The 25,189-nt window shown below is 37.8% G+C and overlaps 1 protein-coding gene across 2 annotated transcripts in view; it reads right to left on the bottom strand.

Moving 5' to 3' along the window:
• Positions 1-5,512: 5,512 nt before the first annotated feature.
• Positions 5,513-25,189, bottom strand: part of LOC122225563 (NKG2-A/NKG2-B type II integral membrane protein-like) — a 34,515-nt gene continuing 14,838 nt past the window's right edge. The window contains exons 1-6 of one of the 2 annotated variants that reach the window (XM_042948420.1): positions 17,046-17,134; positions 14,210-14,287; positions 13,701-13,754; positions 13,068-13,219; positions 5,992-6,095; positions 5,513-5,735 (exon numbers count right to left, since the gene is read on the bottom strand). In XM_042948420.1, coding sequence (XP_042804354.1) covers positions 5,615-5,735; positions 5,992-6,095; positions 13,068-13,219; positions 13,701-13,754; positions 14,210-14,287; positions 17,046-17,067 — 531 coding nt within the window. In that variant the 5' untranslated portion in view covers positions 17,068-17,134 and the 3' untranslated portion in view covers positions 5,513-5,614. Of the gene's footprint in view, positions 5,736-5,991; positions 6,096-13,067; positions 13,220-13,700; positions 13,755-14,209; positions 14,288-17,045; positions 17,135-25,189 lie in introns of those variants that run through there. The other variant, XM_042948419.1, reaches the window with a different exon arrangement.

A 25,189-nucleotide genomic window follows, 5' to 3' on the forward strand; every position in this document is an offset into this window, starting at 1 on the left:
ATTTAAAAATAAAGACTGTAACAAGAGTAAAAGGGCATTAAACCATTATTAAGGGGTCTATCCACCAAGAAGATCTAACAATTGTAAATGCATATTCCTACAATGTGCGAGCATCCTAATATATATATAAATTACAAACATAAATTTCATTGATGATAATACCATAAGAGTAGAAGACTTCAACACCCACATCTTACAGTAATAAACAAATCATGTAAGCAGAAAATCAACAAGGAAACACTGGCTTTGAATGACACGCTGGACCAGATGGACTTAACAGATACATTCAGAACACATCATCCTAAAGCAGAATACACATTCTTCTTGAGTACACATGGAACATTCTCCAGAATAGATCACATACTGGGTTACAAGTCAGCCCTCAACAAGTACAAAAATATTGAGACCATACTGTGCATATTTTCTGACCACAACTCTATGAACTTGAAATTAATCACAACAAAACTTTTGAAAGGACCATATTTACTTGGAGATTAAAGAACATCCTACTAAAATATGGATGGGCTATCCACGAAATTAAAGAGGAAACTAAAAAGTACATGGAAGACAATGAAAATGAAAACAAGATATTCCAAAACCTCTGCGATGCAGCAATGGTTATAAGAAGGAAGTACATAACAATCCAGGCCTTCCTGAAGGAGGAAGAAAGGTCTTAAATACACAACCTAAAGTTACACCTAAAAAAGCTGGATAAAGAACAGCAAATAAAGTCCAAAAGCAGTGGGAAAGGGGAAATAAAAAAGATTAGAGCAGAAATCCATGATATTTACATTAAAAAAAAGAACAGATCAAGGAAAGCAGGAAATTGTTCTTTGAAAGATTACCAAAATTGATAACCCCGTAGCCAGACTGGTCAAAAAGAAACACGGAAAGAACCCAAATATAATCACAACTGGAAGAGGAGATATTACCACCAACACCACAGAAATACAAACAATAATGAGAGAATATTATGAGCAATTATATGCGAACAAATGGGACAATCTAGATGAAATGGACAAACACCTAGAAATATTTAAACTACTAAAACTGAAACAGGAAGAAATGAAAATTTTGAACAGACCCATAAGCAAGAAAGAAATTGCTTCAGTAATCAAAAATCTCCCACAAACAAGATTCCAGGACCGGCTGTCCAGGGGAATTCTGCAAAACATTAAAGAAGAGTTAACCCTTATTCTTTTGAATCTGTTCCAAAAAGTAGAAATGGAAGGGAAACTTCCAAACTCACTCTACAAGGCCAACATTACTTTGATTCCAAAACCAAAGACCCCTCTAAAATGAAGAAATACCAACCAATTTCCTTTGTGAACATGGATGCAAAAACTCTCAACGAAATACTAGCAAATTGGATCCAGCAATACGTTAAAAGAATTATTCACCCTGATCAACTGGGATTGATTCCTGGATGCAGGTCTAGTTCAATACTGCAAGTCAGTCAATATTTTACATCACATTAATAAAAGAAAGGATAAGAACTGCAAGATCCTCCCATAGATGCAGAAAAAAAAAACCTTTCACAAAATGTAGCTCCCATTCTTGATATAAGCCCTCAAAAATATAGGGATAGAAGGAACATAACTGAAAATCATAAAGGCCATATTCGAAAGACCCACAGGTAATATTGTTGTCAGTGTGGGAAAAACTGAGACCTTTACCCCTAAGGTCAGGGAGATGACAACAATGTCCACGGTCACCACTGTCATTCACTATAGTGTTGGAAGTCCTAGCTTCAGCAATCAGACAGCAAAAAGAAGTAAAATCATCCAAATAGGCAAAGAGGAAGTTAGACTTTCACTCTTCTCAGCTGAAATGATACTTTCTGTGAGAAATCCAAAAAATCCCACCAAAAAACTGCTAGAACTGATACATGAATTCAGCAAAGTGGCAGCGTGTCAAATCAATGGATCTCTAATATATTGCATATTCATTCTGCTTTGTTACCCTGAGTTGTTGGAATAAAGATACCAATTTCTCTGTGATGTAATTGCTGATTAGTTGTGCCTCAGGTGCATCCCATCAGCATGTATAATCTCCCACTCACTAGACAGACAGGACAGTGGTGACACATGCCTTCTTATGGGTATAGGTAATAATTTTTGCAATGTTTTTTGTATGTATTTATAAATGTGAAATATACTTGGGGACAAAATGGTAGGTGTTCTACATCAGAATGCATTTAGCAGCATCTCTCACTTTTCTCCATTCTTTATGGTAACAGATGCATATGTGTAGATGGGATATTCCAACATTGGAAGAGATAGGGCATTTCAGTCCCTTCTTCACCCTGCACACTGTAGGATCCCCAAATCTAGGATTCAAACAGGTTATCCTGTCACAGATTGACAATCTCCTTTGTATTCTTCAATTCCAAAAGACACAGCCTATACAGATGCCCAAATAACACACTTTGTGAGGAGACTGGGGTTCTTGAGCAATGGGGGAAAGGACAGTAATTGCAACTTGATTTCAAAAAAACATGAAACACAGACACCGAAAAAATTACTCTAGTGTCCACACATGATGCGTATTGAATTTCTCTCCTTTTTTAAAAGCAAATTTCTTTAATGTATATGATCAAAATGGTTGCCAGATAGCATTTCTGATGCCTGGCTGTTTCACTGGGTGAAAGGAAGAAGACAGTTATAGGGCTTTGGTTTTTATGGAAAATGGCCTTTATTGGACACTGGGAAAAGCAAAACATGAAGAGATCACAGACAGCAAGAACTTCATGTGCTTGGGCTTTATTTTAAGGATCTGTAGGCATTATATCATTTATTATTATTTATTCCTCAGAACAGCCCTATGAAGTTGCTACATTTAAGACCATCATGACACAAAAGCATCAATTTCTTAAGCCAAAACCACTGAAATCTAGTGACTACTTGTGTCGAGAGGTACTGTTCAAATACCCTCAAGTAAATATGAATAAGATACTATTTCCATCATATATTCCGCAGAGAAAACAGCCAGAGCAGTTATGTAACTGAGTCCCAGGGCTAGGAGTGGGCACTTAGAAATCATGAAGTGACCACTTTCAATGCCAATGTCCTTACACTTTTTAATTTTCTGCTTATAACTTATTTCCTCAAAGACCATGTTGAAAACATCTATACTATCATGTCTGTCACTGTATAAAACTGATTTACAAGGATATTTGGCACAGAAGGCAAGAAAAAAAAAACCAAATGGGAAGTTAAGAGTACTAAATTTTTAATCTATTTCCAAACAATATCCTTTACAAACTTATCTATCTCATAAAGTATTACTTAAAAAAATATTCCTACGGCTCTAATGGTAGATTAGGTTATTTTCAGTGAATCTACGATTTTTCCCTGTGACCACTGTGAAAAGAGTGTAGTCTACAGACAGCAAATGATAAGTTTGCCCCCGTGACTTGTTTCACAATATAACGTGTGTGGGAATGTGATAGGTTATGAGTTCAGAGACCAGGCACTAAGAAACACATTTCTGCTAGTTGCTATCTCCGCTATGCAAGCTCATATACCAGGATCTGAGCTGCATCTGTGTGTAGTCTGGAGTCAAGTCCATAAAGGCCCAGACTTGATCAACCCTAACAGAGCCAAACCACAAACAGGTGAATGAAAATTAAATGCTTAATTTTCAATGTCATTGCAACCTTGGGTTGTATGAAACACAACTTTAGGGATTAGTTACAGCTACCATAAACAATTATATTCATTTCCTTTTGAATATTCACATAATTTTTCTAGAAGAGTGTAGGGAATATATAGAGAGAATACAAAGAATATGTCTATCTTCACAGATATAAATGCATATGAAATATGAATTTATTTTGCAAGTAATAACCAAGTTTCATTTCTTTCCCTCTTATAATTGAATTAGGATAGGAATATCTGTGAATCATTTTCTAATTACTCACGTTTGTCTTGAATTCTGGCAATAACCAGCCTTTGACCTACACAAATATCTGTAGATTTTAATTTTTGGTTTTCTTATGTAACACTTTATGTTTTGCATCAAAGTTGTTTTTTATTTTTTTATTTTTTTATTTTTTAATGTGAAATTTATTGTCAAATTGGAAGCTAAATGAAATAAGTCACACAGGGAAAGACAACAAAGTGTTTTTTAGCATGGCTGTAACGACTGACAGAAGTGGGTACATAAAAAATTGAAAAAAACTAAATGTCATTCAAAATACATGAACCCAGTTGAGGAAAACAACATATAAGAAAAGGTATCAAAGGACACTGGATATTATCCAATTAGAAACCAATCTCTACCTTGAAATAAATCTAATCTTTGATAGTGCTGCACTAAGACAGATTCAGAGAGTACACTTTGGTTCCATCATCAGAGGAAGTTGGCCGATCTGAATGGCTCTTATACAGAAACCCTGTGGTTGTTCCATGATAACCCCGAGGGGCTGTTCATTTAGTACTCTCAGCTCCAAGTCCACCCTCAGTGCCCTGTTCTCAGACAACGATGTAAGATCCCATCCATTCTCTCTCTTGTCATCTCACATGAAGTTGACTTTTGTCGCTAAGAGACAATGGAGAGACAGTGCAGCAGAAAGAGCTCTTCTTCCTGGCTTCATGGTGTTGTGTCTCCTTTTCTGCCATAGCCTGGTTGCCAGTTGCAGTCCTACAAGAAGTCCTGTGTACTGGTCCTCCAGCAACTTTCTGTAGCCAGTCAGTCAGTTTCTTGTCTTCTGGTCTTTCCTCCTGATGTTCTGACAGGGAGTTCTTCCTGTTTGCCAGTCACAGCCTGAGATCCAACTTCACCAAGTTCAGCCGGAGGACTGTGGACCTGCCCTGTCCCAGGATAATCCAGTGAGCATGTCTGCCACGAAGCTGTGTGTAGCCACATGGTCCTCGATGACATCTAAATCCCATCTTCAGAGAGCGGACCTGGCTTCCCAGTGATCCCTCCTTTAATTCTAAGATATTCTTTGTAATTTTATTGAACTTAGTAGCCTTTCCTCTTAGTAAGCTTTCCTTTACAAGTAGATAATAATTGTTTACCTCAACTTCCTTCCTTGTTTCTGTCTCCTGACTCAATTCTGACTGATACCCTTGTCACCCTGGAGTGTTCAATCCTCATTTGGGGCCCTTAAAGGGCTAGAAAAAATCAGCTAATTTGGAAATAGAAATGGAATTATTCACTGTGTTGAGAATTTTACATTAATGTTATGATTTGTAATTAACATATTTTATTCTAATAAATAGCAAAGCATAAGAAATAAATAATATATACCGAGTATATTTTTTACACTAATATAATTACATTTGAGAACAGTCCCATAACACCAAGAATGAAGCCTCAAGTACTCTTTGGTCTTTGGGTGATATATATGCATTGATGCGGATTCATCCTTGGTAAGAAATGAAACATTCTAGTGAGTGATGTTGATAATGGAAGAGGCCATGCGCATGTGCAGACAGGGACAATCAAGGAAATCTTAGGAGCTTCTTCTTAATTTTGTTGTGAGCCTAAAATTACACTAAAAATATTATCTTAAAAATATGCAAAGAAAATAATCATATGGGTTTTGAAATAATGAGAGACGTATTCTTTATAAATGGTGAAATAACATTATACCAAAATGAGGTAACTAAAATGCCTGGTGCTTACAAACATATGGTCTTCTTACTGAGCAGGGTGCAAAATACGTTTTTTTTTCATGAAAATCGAAATATGGACAATTCTTGTCACTCTCTGAAGATGCTGACAACCTGAAATACAGAGAATTATATCTCATTAATCTTACCATAAGGTTGCTTGTATCTCTTACTAGGTACCATAGTATTTTAATGAATAAACCATCCGTTTTGACTCATACTTATATATCTCAATCTCCATATTTCTCATACCATTTTTCTCTGGAAAAACTTCAACTACTGTGTTTATCTGATTGTTCACACATTGCTGTTTTTGTTTCTATGAACAATTCTTGTGAGGCATAAAATAAAAAGTTGTCAGGAGACTTACAGTTCAGAAGAAAATGTTAAGGCTTTTGGCTGCACAGATGAACTATGATTTCTTCTCTGGGAGCCTCTAACCCATGTAGTAGCAGAGAGTAAATTCAACAAAAACTATGAGAAAATAAAATTTATTGGGAGTCAAATACAAGCTCTTATACTCACCTGAATTCTGTAATAACACATAAAAGTTCATCCTTTCTTCCTTTATAGACACTTTCAAATTATAATGTTACACAGTGGACACGAAAGTATAAAATTATCTTAGCAGGACTAAGTGAAGAGGACAAACTGACCGTGAAGACAATTTCAGGGTTTAGAAAATGGATCACAGGTTAATAACTTATGAACATTGGAAAGATTCCTGGAGATTCAAGGCAGAAGCACATCCGTCATCTTTTCACCTAGGATGCTCAGTGTCTCCCCACCTGCCCACCCCTGGCTCAGCGATCAAGAAGACTGAAATGTTACAACTGGGAGAAGCTGCAAAGAGCAAGGGTGCTGGTGCCACAGGGGGAGACCTGATCAGCAGTAATTAACATCAAAGGTAAAAGTCACAAGGTCATAAAAATAAGCAATAAGAATTTGGAAAACATTGAACAAAACTATCAGTAGACAGACCTCAGTGGAGAAGATTCTGCCATAAATGTTTGGCAACAAAAAATAGTAAATCTAGGAAAAATGACATACAATGCATGTTTACTGAAGTATATTTTTACAAAGTGTCTACCTAAAAAGTAAAAAAAAAAAAATATGAAGAGAAATTTAAAAATGTCTTCCAACGAAAGGAAAGCATTGGTCAATTGAAACGTCTGCTGGGATAAGTTGTTGCACATATTAGAACAAAGGTACTTAAAAGTTATATTTTGGGGTGCCTGGGTGGCTCAGTTGGTTGGGCGTCTGACTTCGGCTCAGGTCATGATCTCACAGGCCGTGAGTTCGAGCCCCGCGTCTGGCTCTGTGCTGACAGCTCAGAGCCTGGAGCCTGCTTCCCAGTCTGTGTCTCCCTCTCTCTGCTCCTCACCTGCTCATGCTCTGTCTGTCTCTCTCTCTCAAAAATAAATAAAAGCATTGAAATTTTTTAAAATAATAAAAATAAAATTCATATTTATAAATATGTGAAAACTATAAAGAAAACTTAGTTGAAATAATTGCATGAACATGTGATGGCAGCAATTTAGCAAGTAGGAAATATCAATACAGAAATAAAACTATATCAAGAAACCACAGAGAATCTGAGTGCATAAATCCATACTGGAAATGGAAAATCCACTCAAGTAGAAAAAAACGGTGAATTTGAAGGAGTAACAAAATTTATTTATACCTTAAGATGAGAGAGAAGAAAGAGAACAATTTACAGAATTCAGAGTCTTTCAGAACAGTATCAGGAAAGCCAGCTTAGGTCTAAGTAGAATATGAGAAGAACGACAGAGGCAGAAAAGACCAGGACAAAATTTAAAATAATTATAGACACCAGAGACTTAGTCAACTGCTAACAGAATGAGCACGTACAAATCCACATCTCATGACATCATAAATGAAATGACCAAAGAACACTGGCAAATACAGACAAAGAAATACACTTGAGGGAAGAGAGTGGATTGTGAAGTGACTTAATTCAGTGTGAAAATCAGGGATGGGTGACACGTCTTCCACCTCCATCAGCCTTACACCACATTCTCTAGACAGAATCCATATCCCTGCCCTGCACACTAGTTCCGAATGGAATGGGATACAAGCAGCAAGATGAAGGAACAGAAAGACACAGACCCTAAATCCCCCATGGAAACAATACGTTAAAAATGTCCAGACACAAACCCCCACATAATCAGTCTAACCAGGTTTGATAAGGGTGCCAGGACCATTCAATAGGGAAAGACAGCATCTTTTACACAAGGTGTTGGGAAACTGACTTCCCACATGCAGAAGAATGAAGCTGGATGTTTCCATTTACACCGTATACTAAAATTAACTCAAAGTGGACTAAAGACATAAATGTAAGGTGTAGAAGTTCCTCAAAGAAAAATTGGGGGGGGGGGAATAAACAACACTGTATTTGGCAATGATTTCTTGGCTCTGCCACCAAAACCACAGAGCACAAAGGAAAAGTCCACTGTAGACAAATGTGTGATATCAACCTAAATATTTCTGTGCACTAAAGGGCATGATCAACGATGAAAAGAAAGAGTGGAAAAAACACTTGCAAATCATACATCAAACAGGGAATTGCATCTAAAATATAAAATTAATCTACAAGTTAATACCAACAACAACAAACACCAAAACACAATTAAAAAATAGGGCAAAGAAATTAAAAAAGCATATTTCCAAAATCAATAAAAATTGTGAAAAATCATATGGAAAGATGCTAATGATCAGAGAAATGCAAATCAAAATCACAATGAATTATCACCTCATACTCATTAGGATGGATGGTATAAAAAAAAAAAAAAGCTCAGGTGCCTGGGTGGCTTAGTTGGTTAAGTTTCCAACTCTTGGTTTCGACTCAGGTCATGATCGCACATTTGTGGGTTTGAGTCCTGCATCAGGCTCTGTGTTGACGATGCAGAGCCAGCTTCAGATGCTGTCCCTTTCCCTCCCTCTCCACCTCCCCTGCTTGCTCTCTCTCTTTCTCTCTCTCTCAAAACAAATAAATAACATTTTTTAAAAAAGGGTCAGTGAGGAGGTCAACCAGGAGGATACTACACACTGTTGTTGGGCATGTAAATCGGTCACCGTTATGAAGAAGGGAATGGAGCTTCTTCAAGAAATTGAAAATACAATTATCACATGAATCAGCCATCCCAACTGTAGGAAACTATCTAAAAGAATTGAAAGCAAGATCTCAAAGATATATATACACCCATGCTCACTGCAGCATTATTCATTAGAGCCATGGGGCAGAAGCCACCCAAATGTCCACTGATGGATGAATGGAGAAAGAAAGCGTGGTATACACATAACACTGTAATATTATTCAGTTGTAAATGGAAGGAAATCTTATCACCTGCCACTATATGCATGAAATTCCAGGACATTATGCTAAGTGAAATAAGCCAGTCATACAGATGAAAAAAAAAAAACCTGTTTGATTCCACTTATAGAAAGTATCCAAAGTAGTAAAAGTGATAGAAACAAGTAGAATAGTGGTTGCTCAGGTTGAGGGGAAAGCGTTGAAGAAGAATTATTGTGCAGTGAGTTGAGTTCCAGTTTTACAAGGGGAGAGCTCTAGATATCCTTTGCAACAATGTGATAGTTGGCACTCCTAACTTAAACTGGGTGCTTCAACTGGTTACGATGGATGATCTAGTTAAATGCAATGTAAGATATGCGAGAGTATAGGATTCCCGCTATATGACACTCTGGAAAAAACAAAATTATGGAGACAGTAAATTGATCAGTGGTTGACAGGGTTTAGGGGGAAGGAAGGATGGATAGGGAGCACAGAGGATTTTGAAGGACGGGAAACTATTCTGTAGAACTCCATAATGTTTGATACATGTCACTATATACTTTTCCAAACGCATAAAATGCCCAACCTCAAGAGTAAGCTTTGAAGTAAACTATGGTCTTTGGCTGATAAAGATGTGTCACTATAGGTGTATCAGTTGTAGCAAGTGAACCACCCCACTGAGGGCTTTTGAAAATGAGACAGTCTATGAACTGCTCCTGCATTGACACATAGACAGTAGGGGAATACAGCATATACCGGTGCTATGTCTGAGTTTTGCTATGAACCTAAAACTGCTCTAAGACACTAGGCTATTTTTTTAACATGGGTAATGTGTTAAATTCTATGTTATGGGGTCATGGAATTTTCTGCAACAGCTTAAAAAAGAAAATCAAAGTCAAACCCACAAAAAGAGGTGATCTTGACAAGGGCAGGAGAAAAACAACTCATTATATTTAGGTAAATAACAATATGATTAAAAGATGAGCTCTCACTGGAAAAATAGTGGGAAAAAAAAGAAAGAAACCCACTACCTGTGCACACACACACACACACACACACACAACAAAACAAACAAACAACCAAAACAAAGCAAAAAAACCTGTCAAACAGGAATTATACATTCAGAAAATAGTTTTTTAGAAAACAAGATGCATAAAGATCCCACATAAGACACAAAAACGAACAGAATTTATTCTTACTACACCTGCCTTTCAACAAAGTTCTTCAAGCTACAAGTAAAATGACACTAGATGGTAACGCATATCCGCAAGAAGAAATAGAGATCACCAGAAATGATAAATAGGTCGGTAAATGTTTAGATCTGCATGTGTATTTTCCTCTCTGAATTTCTTGAAAAGACAAGATCATTTGCAGCCATAATTATAACACTGTATGGTGGAATCTATACTATAAACCTTATGGTTTTTAGCATTTGTTAATGTGTGTGGTACAAAGTCTCCATGAATGCCTCCCTTCAGGTATCCAACGTGAAAGCATGAAAGCAGAGAAGGTAAAGAGATGCATAGTTTGTGTTCAGAAACGAGTGGGAGCTGGCTTCAGTACAGCACTGTTAGAAGTACAGATTTCCCCTCTCTCTGACAGTAGATTGTTCCTATGAAAACTTTCCTAAGCTGAAATAGTGTAAATGAGGAAGCAAATATCATTAATTTACACGGAAAAATTGCTGAGCATCCCTGTTCCAAAAATTCACCACCACCGCCAAACACAAAACACAAAAAATAACCTCCCTTAGGCTTTTCTGATACCTCAAGACAAGCCTTGTGAATGAAGAGGTACAGAAAATAAATTGAGATGAAGCACAGACACTCAAAAATACAGTTCAAACCTATGCCTGATACTGATATGCAGAGTGGATTGTTTTTTGAGAAATGAACTTGACAGGAACAGTCTTGCTCCTCAGGCTGTGAGCTGCTTCTCTAACAGTAAAAGTAGCCCTGAGCACAATGAAAGGATTGCTATGGAGAATACATGGTAAAAGAAGGCATTTTGGATCATAAGGAAGGAAGAGAGGACAAACGTAAGAATAAAATTCTTACCAGGTCTAATGGACTTTCCTTCACCTCCTGTGTTTTCGAAATTGTTTGATATTTGAAGCAAAAGTATCAGTTGAAGCAAAGTTATAACATGCATGTGATTCTCCATGTAAGCAGAGAAATATTTAGGACACTTATAGTATAAATGGGACACGGTAACGGACCATAAAGGCAAGTAAGTCTCTACATTTTACTCGAACTGCTGTGGGTTGTGATAGGCTGTGTAGACTGTGCTCTATGAATATCCAATCATCTATATAAAGATATATAATATCTATATTACTTATATCAAGGAGATTAGAGCACGTGTGTATATATATATATATATATATATATATATATATATATATAAAACTTTATGTATATAAAGTTACTGATGAAGAAAAGACCTACTTTGCTATAAATGATGCTCCGTCAATGAGGTAATGATGTAGAAAAATACAACTTTCACTCTTATCTCACAGCCTCAGACATAAAGCATCACAAAAAATAAATTCTAATTGGATCATAAATCATAATGGAAAGTTAAAATATAAAGAAATAAAGAAAAAGGTAAATACAGGAAAATAATATAGGAAATTCTATTCATGAACTTTGGCTAACTTCTGAAATAGGTCCAATAATACTCATTGTATGAACAAAACGCTAAGTAGGACCATGGTAACATAAAAATTCTGATCATTGAAAGACTCCAATAGGAGAGTGAAAATGCAGATGCAGGTATTTGCATCTTAAAAGCTCAAAAAAGAACTCAGATCTAAAATATGACAAAGACTTCTGAGAAGTGAAAAGAAGACACCGTCCTGGAATAATGGGCAAGAGACACAACCCAGCACTTCTCATTCTCACCAAAGAGAATAGCCTTGAGATTTACAACCCAGGAAAATGGTACTGTTTCTAACCATCAGAACCTTTAATGAATTTTTCTGGGACTGCTGAGTTTTGGATCAAAAGCCTATTTGGTACAATGTATTTTGCACCATAAAATAGAAAAATGTAGGGATAATTTAGTATGGTGAAATATACACATATCTATGTGCAATTTCCTGCTAATGCTTACAGAGAAGTGTAGTATAATCATACATGAATATGATTGTGTTACACTTACACATTATTATTTTATTACGAAAACCATACATTTATTTTATATAAATATATAATTTGTCGCTATGTGCAATAAATGATTATCAATATGATATGTGGAGGAAGACATAGAAAAGACTTTTCCTAACATAATTATGCATAATACCCACTTACAAAAAAGGAACAAAATTTCTGAGAATGGTTTTTAAAATGTCATATTCATATGAGAGCAGTGAATATTCACAAACTGTAGACAAGTGTGTTACTAAGATGGATTACAAGTAGCACCTGGGAGAGAAGGGAGACACACATAAAAATGCACCCTGAATGATTCCATTGATATACAGCCCCAAAAGAAGCAGAGATATTTCATAAAAGGAAAATGGGCAGGCCTGACAAAGGCTCTACACTTCTGTCTCATGATATAATTTAGAATTGTGTGATTCTAACTACACTGTAATCAGTGTGCACAATCATATGCCTAGTTTCCTTGATGTATTGTAAAATTAAATAGTAAAGTTAATTTCAGACAAAAGAGCATTTCTAGAAGCACAGGTTCCTATGAAAAGCAAGAACTGGACATTATCAAATGTACATTCAAGGTATAAAACTATAAATAATGTGTCATAGAGTCAAACCATGGAATATTAAACACTTTAAAAGAAATAAACTACAAATATACATAAAACTATAGATGAATTCTACAAGCATAATATTAATTGCAAGCTTTTTCTTTTTAATTTTTTTAACACTTATTTACTTTTGAATCACAGAGAGAGAGCACAAGCAGGGGAGAAGCGGAGAGAGAGGGAGACATAGAATCTGAAGCAGGCTCCAGGCTCTGAGCTGTCAGCACAGAGCCCGATGTGGAGCTCAAACTCACGAACCTTGAGATCATGACCTGAGCCAAAGTCGGAGGCTTAATCCACTGAGCCACTCAGGAGCCCCATTTAATGACAAGCTTTTAATAGAATCAGGAAACATTTGAAAACTTACCTTGTCCTCTTCATCATCATTGTAGAGCAGGTTAGAGTTGTTAGAAGCACAGGACGTCAGACTCTCCTTCCATGATTTTCTCTCAATGCTAATGTAATAGCAATTGTTGGAATACGTAAACCACTCTTTCAGACAATGACAACAGAGACATGCTGGAGGGAGATAATACGAGATATTATCCAAAAAGCTTTGAATATTACAAAATGAAAATTTACATACTGTATATGGATACACATATGTGTACCTACCATATTCAAATACCCTCACAAGCTGATAAAGTTAAAACAAAACACACACACACTCAGAGAAGAGTTAGGTTTTCATCTCCTAATTTATGTGCCCAAAAAGGAACCACAAAAATGTCCACATCTACATGTCCTGAGAGTCAGTAAACAAAATCGTCTTTATGGAATGATTTATCTTTTATCATGTTATGGAAGGAGGAAATGTGAGGCAATTGTTAACAGCAGTTACGGTGATTTTGAATGAATATTTCCCCCTCAGTCCGGAAGTTCATTAAACGATTTTTGAATTCACTTTTTCCCAAAGAATCTGTTATGATCTTTGCCTACTTGAAGATAGAGCTAAAATAGATACTAAACTAATAACAGAATTTTGCAAGGGATGTTGTACCTTTCTGGATTGTCATTTCCAGGGATGTTTTGTTCTGCTCTGGTCCTTCAGTAGCTATAACATTAAAGCAATTCTCAAAAAAACATAATATTAAATTAAATGAATCATAATAAGTTGAGTTTCTCAGTTTAAAATTGGGTGTGCTATATTACCAGAAAAATTTAATAAAGTAATGAACATGAGAGAGAAAATAATTCAAAAGCTTAAAAAACCAAACCTCGCCATCTCTTACAATATTTGGTTTAAGCAATCTCAAGAATTAATGCGTATTTCAACATAAAGTCTCTTCTATGACTTGCCTTTGCGTTATTAAATCCAAACATATGATTAATTCTCCCTAAATTTATTCTCTTATTTCTACTTTAGATAACCTCTAAATAATCATTCCATACTTAGAGCACACATGCATTAAAATGAGATAATAAATTCAAAGTGTTACACACTATGTCGAGGAACTAATGATCAGCAAGTTGAAAAATTCCCTTTTAGTCATTCAAACATGTACGTACAGGGCATAACAGCTATTGTTACCACAGTGGACATCAAGACGAGGCAGAGGATTCCCAAGATACCGGCAATGAGCTTCTCTGGACGTGAAGGTGAATAGTAGGAAGAGAAATTCAAACACTGAGAAGGGATGCCTGGAAACAATCATTTAGGAGATATACAAGCAAAAGAACCGACAATGCACAGGGAATCACATAAAATAACCTGCACCTCAAACCCATCACTATCATTGGAATCTTCCCTCAGAATATACCAATGCGTTCAATTACAATACCATATTCCAACCTCCAGCTCTGGTCCTCACAAATGAAAACTATGTGAAATCCTACTCTTTCCCCACACACCTGCACCCTACCTTCACATCCTAAAACAGATATACCTGCTTGTATTAAATGTTTTACCTTTGCAGGGAGAGTTCTTGACATTCCCTTGAAGGGCCCGAGAAGCATTTTGAAGATTCAATTCTGCATAGGCTATCTCCTCCTCAGTTACTGAAATGGAACACTTCGTGCCCTTAGGTTGCACTTGCTGTCTTTTTGAGCCCTTAGCATGATGGAGTTCCGCATAAGTCATGCCTTGGTTGTTCATGTCTGCAGCTGAGTAGTGTCAGCTACAATGTGGATGAAACTGCCCTGAAGGTCTTGATCAAGAGTGTGTGTCATGTGCTGATGACATTGCTAGTACAGTGACACCATGTGGGGTGCAGGGTGAGGGATGCTACTCATTTGCATTTGAACAATATAAAGTCTGATACTAACTTCCGTAGAGAGAGAAATAAGTGTTTCATGATAGAATAAGTGGATTTTTACAATAATAGCAGAATAGTATTGGTTGCAAAACATGTAAAGCACTAAATTAGTGAAGAAGAAAGGATTCTTGAATAATAGTGTCCTCATTAATGTAAGGTCAGATTCCACAGACATATTTCAACACTATTAGAATAACCAGATTAATTAAAATGCTGTATTAGAAAAAAAAGTGTTGTATCAATTTTGACAATGTTAAAACCCATTACTGGTTAAAATTAAGTCCCCTAAGATGGGAGAATATAATTTTTAGCACATATAGGAATTTCCTGTTGCAAATGACTTTTATTTGTGGTTTGAAATTGTGTTTCTAAAAAGTAATGCACTGCTATCAAAGTGATATTTTATTTTGAACATCTGCAGAGTTCTGAGAATTGTTAAATTTTAGAAGAAATATTTCATATGTTGCAAAATGTTACATGACACACTAAAATTGCCCAGAGCAAGAACAATAGTGAAAACAAAAAGAAACAAAGCATTTTTTACAAGAGGACTTAACATCAGAGTGACAACTGATTTAATGGCAAAGATATGAAACCATAAAATGATAAATAAAAGGGCAGATCATTTATGGAAGAACACAGTTGTTACAAACTTCTAGAAAGATCTACGATTTCAAAGGCAGTTAGGGTAACTCCAGTTGTTTAGTTATACTAAAACTCACATAAATGTAATTTCAGACCTCAGTCAAGGAATTGTGCAGTCAGTGAACTCTGGAATATTCCTCTCTCTCCAAGTACAAAGTATCAGCTTCAAAAATTATTTCGTGGGGCACCTGGGTGGCTCAGTCAGTTGAGCGGTTGGTCGAGTGACCAACTTTTGCTCAGGTCATGATCTCATGGTTTGTGGATTCGAACCCCACGCGGGGCTTGTGCTGACAGCTCATAGTCTGGAGCATGCTTCAGATTCTGTGTCTCCCTCTCTCTGTCCCTCTCCTGCTCATTCTGTGTCTCTTTCTGTCTCTCAAAAATAAATAAACATGAAAAATTAAAAAAAATAAAAATTAAAAAGATTTATTTCATGTCTAACTATGTAGTTTAGTAATCTAAAATAGGAATTAAAATACGTACAATATAACGCATATAAAACACTTAAACTCAATCTGAGTGGTCTAAGTTCTCAATAATGTGTTAGTGATTTAATTATTTTTATTAAAAAATTGTTTTGTTTCCTTTTGAGAGAGAGAGACATAGACAAAAAGACCATGAGTCGGGAGGGTTAGAGAGAGTAAGACACAGAATGTGAAGCAGGCTCCAGGCTCCATGCTGTCAGCACACAGTCTGATGTAGGGCTCGAACTCACAGACAGTGAGATCATGACCCCCGCTGAATTTGGACGCCCAACTGACTGAGCCACCCAGGAGCCCCAATTTTAATTATTTGTAGCACAGTACCCATTTATCATTACTGATTCATAGCATTTAGATCATGTAACAATTCTTTGCACAAGAGCGTCTTTCAGTATTGAATATCTTTCTTGGCCAAGTTTTGTTCAATTTTATAAAAAGTCTTTGGATTGTTTATAGTTAAGTTTAAATTAGCATTTTTGCGCAAGGTACCTCACGTTTTATGAAGAATCAAACTGCTTTCATTTCTTGAAATAAATATATGAGGTATTACATTTGACCTTTATGGTATAATGGATTCATTTTAGGGATTTATTTTAAAGACTGGACCAATGTCAAATATTTATAATATATTCTTGATGACAACTGATGACAAATCCAAATCATGTGTTCTTTGTCCTGATGCTTCTGTGATCTCACCTTAAATTATATTGATTTGCCTATATTTATAGGTATATGCATATGTACTTAATGACTTCTCCACAGGCAAGAATTTGAATATTGTAAGATCTCTAATGTATCTCATACTCATTCTTGTTTGTTACCCTGAATTGTTGGAATGCAGATACCAATGTTCTCTGTGATTTCATTGTATATTGGCTGTGCCTCAGATGCATCCCACCAGCATTTATAATCTCCCACTCACTGGCGTGACTACTAGAAAGGCAGGACCGTGGTGACACATACCTTCTGTTGGCCAGACAGTCATGCACCGTCCAGAGGGAACCAGGTTCCTCTCGTAAGCAGACAGTATCTGTGGTCTTCACAGCCTGCCGGCCCTGTGAGCGCTGAGAGTGAAGCAATAGTGGACAAAGTAGATTTCTCATCAATGTGTCACTTCAAATTTGAACAGGAAATTCTTGTCCTTGGGCTATTTTGAAGACACTTTATCTCCTCACACACCTCCAGAATGTAGAGGCTTTGAGCTTGCAGTGTGGCATTTAGTTTGTGCCTCAGCAAATGCCTCTGACAAATTTTATGTTCCAGGAGATACTGGGGTCAGAGACTTAACCACCCAGGCTGTTCACTTGCTTCCATCTGAATGACAAACACTGAGGACTTAGGCCTTGTGTAAAATATCTTAGAAGTTTTTGTTTTACTTTTAGGCAAATTTGCTACATGTAGATATTATGTGTTTCTTTTTCTTATGCCCTTGATATGTCATTTCTATATCACTGAAAATATTCTAAAATCATCAACCCGTAGACAGGTGTTTAATTATATTTGACACTAAGAGTGAAAAATGACTACATTTTCAATTTTTTTGTGACTGCCATAAAGACATCAATTTCTGAATGGATCTTCTCAAATTCTACCTTCATTTTGAATATACCTACATTCCATTTGTATTATTTGTAAATAGGTTATTAAAGTTTCTGCTGGAAAAAATAAATGCCTGTGGGAGGGAAAAAACATTGAATAATATTGAGCAATAGCACCTTTCCAGAGATTTGAATGTTAAATAATTATTCATGCTATTTACTTATTCATTCTCCAATGGTAACTAGGTGTCTCTATTTAAATAGGAATATTTGTTATCAACAAACAAACAAACAAAAAGCCTAAGTCTAACTTTGTAGGGGAAAATCAATGAGTGTTTAACAATCTCACTTAACTCAAAATATTGGTGTAGGGCAGAGAAAGTACTTTTATTTTTTATTTATTTATTTTTTTTTTTTATACACATTTTGTTTTTATTTTTTAATATATGAAATTTTCTGTCAAATTGGTTTCCATACAACACCCAGTGCTCATCCCAAAAGGTGCCCTCCTCAATACCCATCACCCACCCTGCCCTCCCTCCCACCCCCCATCAACCCTCAGTTTGTTCTCAGTTTTTAACAGTCTCTAATGCTTTGGCTCTCTCCCACTCTAACCTCTTTTTTTTTTTTTTTTCCTTCCCCTCCCCCATGGGTTTCTGTTATGTTTCTCAGGATCCACATAAGAGTGAAACCATATGGTATCTGTCTTTCTCTGTATGGCTTATTTCACTTAGCATCACACTCTCCAGTTCCATCCATGTTGCTACAAAAGGCCATATTTCATTTTTTCTCATTGCCACGTAGTATTCCATTGTGTATATAAACCACAATTTCTTTATCCATTCATCAGTTGATGGACATTTAGGCTCTTTCCATAATTTGGCTATTGTTGAGAGTGCCGCTATAAACATTGGGGTACAGGTGCCCCTATGCATCAGTACTCCTGTATCCCTTGGATAAATTCCTAGCAGTGCTATTGCTGGGTCATAGGGTAGGTCTATTTTTAATTTTCTGAGGAACCTCCACACTGCTTTCCAGAGCGGCTGCACCAATTTGCATTCCCACCAACAGTGCAAGAGGGTTCCTGTTTCTCCACATCCTCTCCAGCATCTATAGTCTCCTGATTTCTTCATTTTGGCCACTCTGACTGGCGTGAGGTGGTATCTGAGTGTGGTTTTGATTTGTATTTCCCTGATAAGGAGCGACGTTGAACATCTTTTCATGTGCCTGTTGGCCATCCGGATGTCTTCTTTAGAGAAGTGTCTATTCATGTTTTCTGCCCATTTCTTCACTGGGTTATTTGTTTTTCGGGTGTGGAGTTTGATGAGCTCTTTATAGATTTTGGATACTAGCCCTTTGTTCGATGTGTCATTTGCAAATATCTTTTCCCATTCCGTTGGTTGCCTTTTAGTTTTGTTGGTTGTTTCCTTTGCTGTGCAGAAGCTTTTTATCTTCATAAGGTCCCAGTAATTCACTTTTGCTTTTAATTCCCTTGCCTTTGGGGATGTGCCGAGTAAGAGATTGCTACGGCTGAGGTCAGAGAGGTCTTTTCCTGCTTTCTCCTCTAAGGTTTTGATGGTTTCCTGTCTCACATTCAGGTCCTTTATCCATTTTGAGTTTATTTTTGTGAATGGTGTGAGAAAGTGGTCTAGTTTCAACCTTCTGCATGTTGCTGTCCAGTTCTCCCAGCACCATTTGTTAAAGAGACTGTCTTTTTTCCATTGGATGTTCTTTCCTGCTTTGTCAAAGATGAGTTGGCCATACATTTGTGGGTCTAGTTCTGGGGTTTCTATTCTATTCCATTGGTCTATGTGTCTGTTTTTATGCCAATACCATGCTGTCTTGATGATGACAGCTTTGTAGTAGAGGCTAAAGTCTGGGATTGTGATGCCTCCTGCTTTGGTCTTCTTCTTCAAAATGACTTTGGCTATTCGGGGCCTTTTGTGGTTCCATATGAATTTTAGGATTGCTTGTTCTAGTTTCGAGAAGAATGCTGGTGCAATTTTGATTGGGATTGCATTGAATGTGTAGATAGCTTTGGGTAGTATTGACATTTTGACAATATTTATTCTTCCAATCCATGAGCAGGGAATGTCTTTCCATTTCTTTATATCTTCTTCAATTACCTGCATAAGCTTTCTATAGTTTTCAGCATACAGATCTTTTACATCTTTGGTTAGATTGATTCCTAGGTATTTGATGCTTCTTGGTGCAATTGTGAATGGGATCAGTTTCTTCATTTGTCTTTCTGTTGCTTCATTGTTAGTGTATAAGAATGCAACTGATTTCTGCACATTGATTTTGTATCCTGCAACTTTGCTGAATTCATGTATCAGTTCTAGTAGACTTTTGGTGGAGTCTATCGGATTTTCCATGTATAATATCATGTCATCTGCAAAAAGCGAAAGCTTGACTTCATCTTTGCCAATTTTGATGCCTTTGATTTCCTTTTGTTGTCTGATTGCTGATGCTAGAACTTCCAGCACTATATTAAACAACAGCGGTGACAGTGGGCATCCCTGTCGTGTTCCTGATCTCAGGGAAAAAGCTCTCAGTTTTTCCCCGTTGAGGATGATGTTAGCTGTGGGCTTTTCATAAATGGCCTTTATGATCTTTAAGTATGTTCCTTCTATCCCGACTTTCTCAAGGGTTTTTATTAAGAAAGGGTGCTGGATTTTGTCAAAGGCCTTTTCTGCATCGATTGACAGGATCATATGGTTCTTCTCTTTTTTTTTGTTAATGTGATGTATCACGTTGATCGATTTGCGAATGTTGAACCAGCCCTGCATCCCAGGAATGAATCCCACTTGATCATGGTGAATAATTCTTTTTATATGCTGTTGAATTCGATTTGCTAGTATCTTATTAAGAATTTTTGCATCCATATTCATCAGGGATATTGGCCTGTAGTTCTCTTTTTTTACTGGGTCTCTGTCTGGTTTAGGAATCAAAGTAATACTGGCTTCATAGAATGAGTCTGGAAGTTTTCCTTCCCTTTCTATTTCTTGGAATAGCTTGAGAAGGATAGGTATTATCTCTGCTTTAAGTGTCTGGTAGAACTCCCCTGGGAAGCCATCTGGTCCTGGACTCTTATTTGTTGGGAGATTTTTGATAACCGATTCAATTTCTTCGCTGGTTATGGGTCTGTTCAAGCTTTCTATTTCCTCCTGATTGAGTTTTGGAAGAGTGTGGGTGTTTAGAAATTTGTCCATTTCTTCCAGGTTGTCCAATTTGCTGGCATATAATTTTTCATAGTATTCCCTGATAATTGTTTGTATCTCTGAGGGATTGGTTGTAATCATTCCATTTTCATTCATGATTTTATCTATTTGGGTCATCTCCCTTTTCTTTTTGAGAAGCCTGGCTAGAGGTTTGTCAATTTTGTTTATTTTTTCAAAAAACCAACTCTTGGTTTCGTTGATCTGCTCTACAGTTTTTTTAGATTCTATATTGTTTATTTCTGCTCTGATCTTTATGATTTCTCTTCTTCTGCTGGGTTTAGGCTGCCTTTGCTGTTCTGCTTCTATTTCCTTTAGGTGTGCTGTTAGGTTTTGTATTTGGGATTTTTCTTGTTTCTTGAGATAGGCCTGATTGCAATGTATTTTCCTCTCAGGACTGCCTTCGCTGCATCCCAAAGCGTTTGGATTGTTGTATTTTCATTTTCGTTTGTTTCCATATATATTTTAATTTCTTCTCTAATTGCCTGGTTGACCCACTCATTCGTTAGTAGGGTGTTCTTTAACCTCCATGCTTTTGGAGGTTTTCCAGACTTTTGCCTGTGGTTGATTTCAAGCTTCATAGCATTGTGGTCTGAAAGTATGCATGGTATAATTTCAATTCTTGTAAACTTATGAAGGGCTGTTTTGTGACCCAGTATATGATCTATCTTGGAGAATGTTCCATGTGCACTCGAGAAGAAAGTATATTCTGTTGCTTTGGGATGCAGAGTTCTAAATATATCTGTCAAGTCCATCTGATCCAATGTATCATTCAGGGCCCTTGTTTCTTTATTGACTGTGTGTCTAGATGATCTATCCATTTCTGTAAGTGGGGTGTTAAAGTCCCCTGCAATGACCACATTCTTATCAATAAGGTTGCTTATGTTTATGAGTAATTGTTTTATATATCTGGGGGCTCGGGTATTTGGCGCATAGACATTTATAATCGTTAGCTCTTCCTGGTGGATAGACCCTGTGATTATTATATAATGTCCTTCTTCATCTCTTGTTACAGCCTTTAATTTAAAGTCTAGTTTGTCTGATATAAGTATGGCTACTCCAGCTTTCTTTTGGCTTCCAGGAGCATGATAAATAGTTCTCCATCCCCTCACTCTCAATCTAAAGGTGTCCTCAGATCTAAAATGAGTCTCTTGTAGACAGCAAATAGATGGGTCTTGTTTTTTTATCCATTCTGATACCCTATGTCTTTTAGTTGGCGCATTTAATCCATTTACATTCAGTGTTATTATAGAAAGATATGGGTTTAGAGTCATTGTGATGTCTGTATGTTTTATGCTTGTAGTGATGTCTCTGGTACTTTGTCTCACAGGATCCCCCTTAGGATCTCTTGTAGGGCTGGTTTCGTGGTGACAAATTCCTTCAGTTTTTGTTTGTTTGGGAAGACCTTTATCTCTCCTTCTATTCTAAATGACAGACTTGCTGGATAAAGGATTCTCGGCTGCATATTTTTTCTGTTTAGCACACTGTAGATATCGTGCCAAGCCTTTCTGGCCTGCCAAGTTTCAAAGGAGAGATCAGTCACGAGTCTTATAGGTCTCCCTTTATATGTGAGGGCACGTTTATCCCTTGCTGCTTTCAGAATTTTCTCTTTATCCTTGTATTTTGCCAGTTTCACTATGATATGTCGTGCAGAAGATCGATTCAAGTTCCGTCTGAAGGGAGTTCTCTGTGCCTCTTGGATTTCAATGCCTTTTTCCTTCCCCAGTTCAGGGAAGTTCTCAGCTATAATTTGTTCAAGTACCCCTTCAGCACCCTTCCCTCTCTCTTCCTCCTCTGGGATACCAATTATGCGTATATTATTTTTTTTTAGTGTATCACTTAGTTCTCTAATTTTCCCCTCATACTCCTGGATTTTTTTATCTCTCTTTCTTTCAGCTTCCTCTTTCTCCATAACTTTATCTTCTAGTTCACCTATTCTCTCCTCTGCCTCTTCAAGCCGAGCCATCGTGGTTTCCATTTTGTTTTGCATTTCGTTTAAAGCGTTTTTCAACTCCTAGTGACTGTTCCTTAGTCCCTCGATCTTTATGGCAAGAGATTCTCTGCTGTCCTGTATACTGTTTTCAAGCCCAGCGATTAATTTTATGACTATTATTCTAAATTCACTTTCTGTTATATTATTTAAATCCTTTTTGATCAGTTCATTAGCTGTTGTTATTTCCTGGAGATTCTTCTGAGGGGAATTCTTCTGTTTGGTCATTTTGGAGAGTCCCTGGCGTGGTGAGGACCTGCAGTGCACTTCCCCTGTGCTGTGGTGTATAACTAGAGTTAGTGGGCGGGGCCGCAGTCCGACCCGATGTCTGCCCCCAGCCCACCGCTGGGGCCACAGTCAGACTGGTGTGTGCCTTCTCTTCCCCTCTCCTAGGGGCGGGATTCACTGTGGGGTGGCGTGTCCCGTCTGGGCTACTTGCACACTGCCAGGCTTGTGTTGCTGGGGATCTGGCGTATTAGCTGGGGTGGGTAGGCAAGGTGCACGGGGGCTGGAGGGGCAGGCTTAGCTCGCTTCTCCTTAGGTGATCCACTTCAGGAGGAGCCCTGTGGCAGCGGGAGGGAGTCAGATCCGCTGCCGGAGGTTTGGCTCCGCAGAAGCACAGAGTTGGGTGTTTGCGCGGAGCGAGCAAGTTCCCTGGCAGGAACTGGTTCCCTTTGGGATTTTGGCTGGGGGATGGGCGGGGGAGATGGCGCTGGCGCCTTTGTTCCCCGCCAAGCTGAGCTCTGCCGTCCGGGGGGCTCAGCAGCTCTCCCTCCCTTTGTCCTCCAGCCTTCCCGCTTTCCGAGCAGAGCTGTTAACTTATGACCTCCCAGACGCTAAGTCGCGCTTGCTGTCGGAACACAGTCTGTCCGGCCCCTCCGCTTTTGCCAGCCAGACTCGGGGGCTCTGCTTGGCCGGCGAGCCGCCCCTCCGCCCCGGCTCCCTCCCGCCAGTCCGTGGAGCGCGCACCGCCTCGCCGCCCTTCCTACCCTCTTCCGTGGGCCTCTAGTCTGCGCTTGACTCCTGAGACTCCCTTCTGCTAATCCTCTGGCGGTTTTCTGGGTTCTTTAGGCAGGTGTAGGTGGAATCTAAGTGATCGGCTGGACGCGCTGTGAGCCCCGCGTCCTCCTACGCCGCCATCTTCCGGAACTGACCTAATTTCTCTTTCTCACAGACTATTACTGCTGTATAAAGTCCAAAAGATTTCTATATATTAATTTTGTTTCCTGAAACTTGACTGATTTCATGTATTCGTTCTAATATGTTACTTTGGCGTAGTGTCTCATTTTTTTTCTAGAAATTAAGTCATCTGCAAATAGTGACTGTTTCGCATTTTCTTTATTAGCATGGATGTCTTTGACTGATTTTTCTTTTCAGATTTCTGTGTCTAGGACCTCCAGGACCGTGTTGAATAAAGTGGTAAGTGTGAATTTCCTGGTCTTGATCCTGATATGAAAGGAAAAGCTTTTGGCTTTTCCCTGTTGAGAATGATGTTAGTTGCGGGCTTGTAATATATGAACTTTATTATATGGAGGGAAATTCATTCTCTACACACTCTGGGAAGTTTTTTCTATAAATGGATGTTTAATTCTGTCAGCTACTTTCTCTGCATCTCTTGAGACGACCACATGATTTTGATGTTTCAGTCAGTTAACGTGGTGTGACAGGTTGATGGATTTGCAGGTCTTGAAGCATCCTTGCATAAGTGGAATAAACCCATGCAATCATGGTGTTTGAACTTTTTTTTGTATTGTGGAATTCAGTTTGCTAATACTTGAGTGAGGATTGTTGCATGTTGATCAGGAACATTGGCGTATACTGTGGGGTGTGTGTGTGTGTGTGTGTGTGTATGTCTGTGTGTGTTTGTTTGGTTTCCTTGTTTGGTTTTGGTTTTGGGGTAACGCTGTCCATATAGAATGAATTTGGAAACTTTCCATTGTCTTCAGTTTTGAGACTAATTTAGGATGCAGAGGTGTCAACTCCCTTGAAAAATTTTGTAGAATTAGGACGCCTGGGTAGCTCAGTCAGTTGAGACTCTAACTCGTGATTTCCACTCAGGTCATGATCCCAGGATCAAGGGTAGGAACCCCACGTCCGGCTCTGCACTGAGTGTGGAACCAGCTTGAGATCCTCTTTCTCAATCTCCCCTGTCCCTCTCCCTTTTCAAACTCTCTCTCTCTCTCCCTAATATAAAAATAAATAACAATAAAATAAAATAAAACTAATGTTTTCCTGTTGTTGTTCTGCTTGCATGATTTCTACTACATTGTCCTCCAGGTAGATGATCCTTCTGCATCACCTAATCTGTTATTGATTCATTCTAATGTAGTCTTTAATTTCCATCATTGTACTCTTCAGGCC

Source organism: Panthera leo, chromosome B4 (assembly GCF_018350215.1).
Source record: "Panthera leo isolate Ple1 chromosome B4, P.leo_Ple1_pat1.1, whole genome shotgun sequence".
Taxonomy (NCBI): Eukaryota; Metazoa; Chordata; class Mammalia; order Carnivora; family Felidae; genus Panthera; species Panthera leo.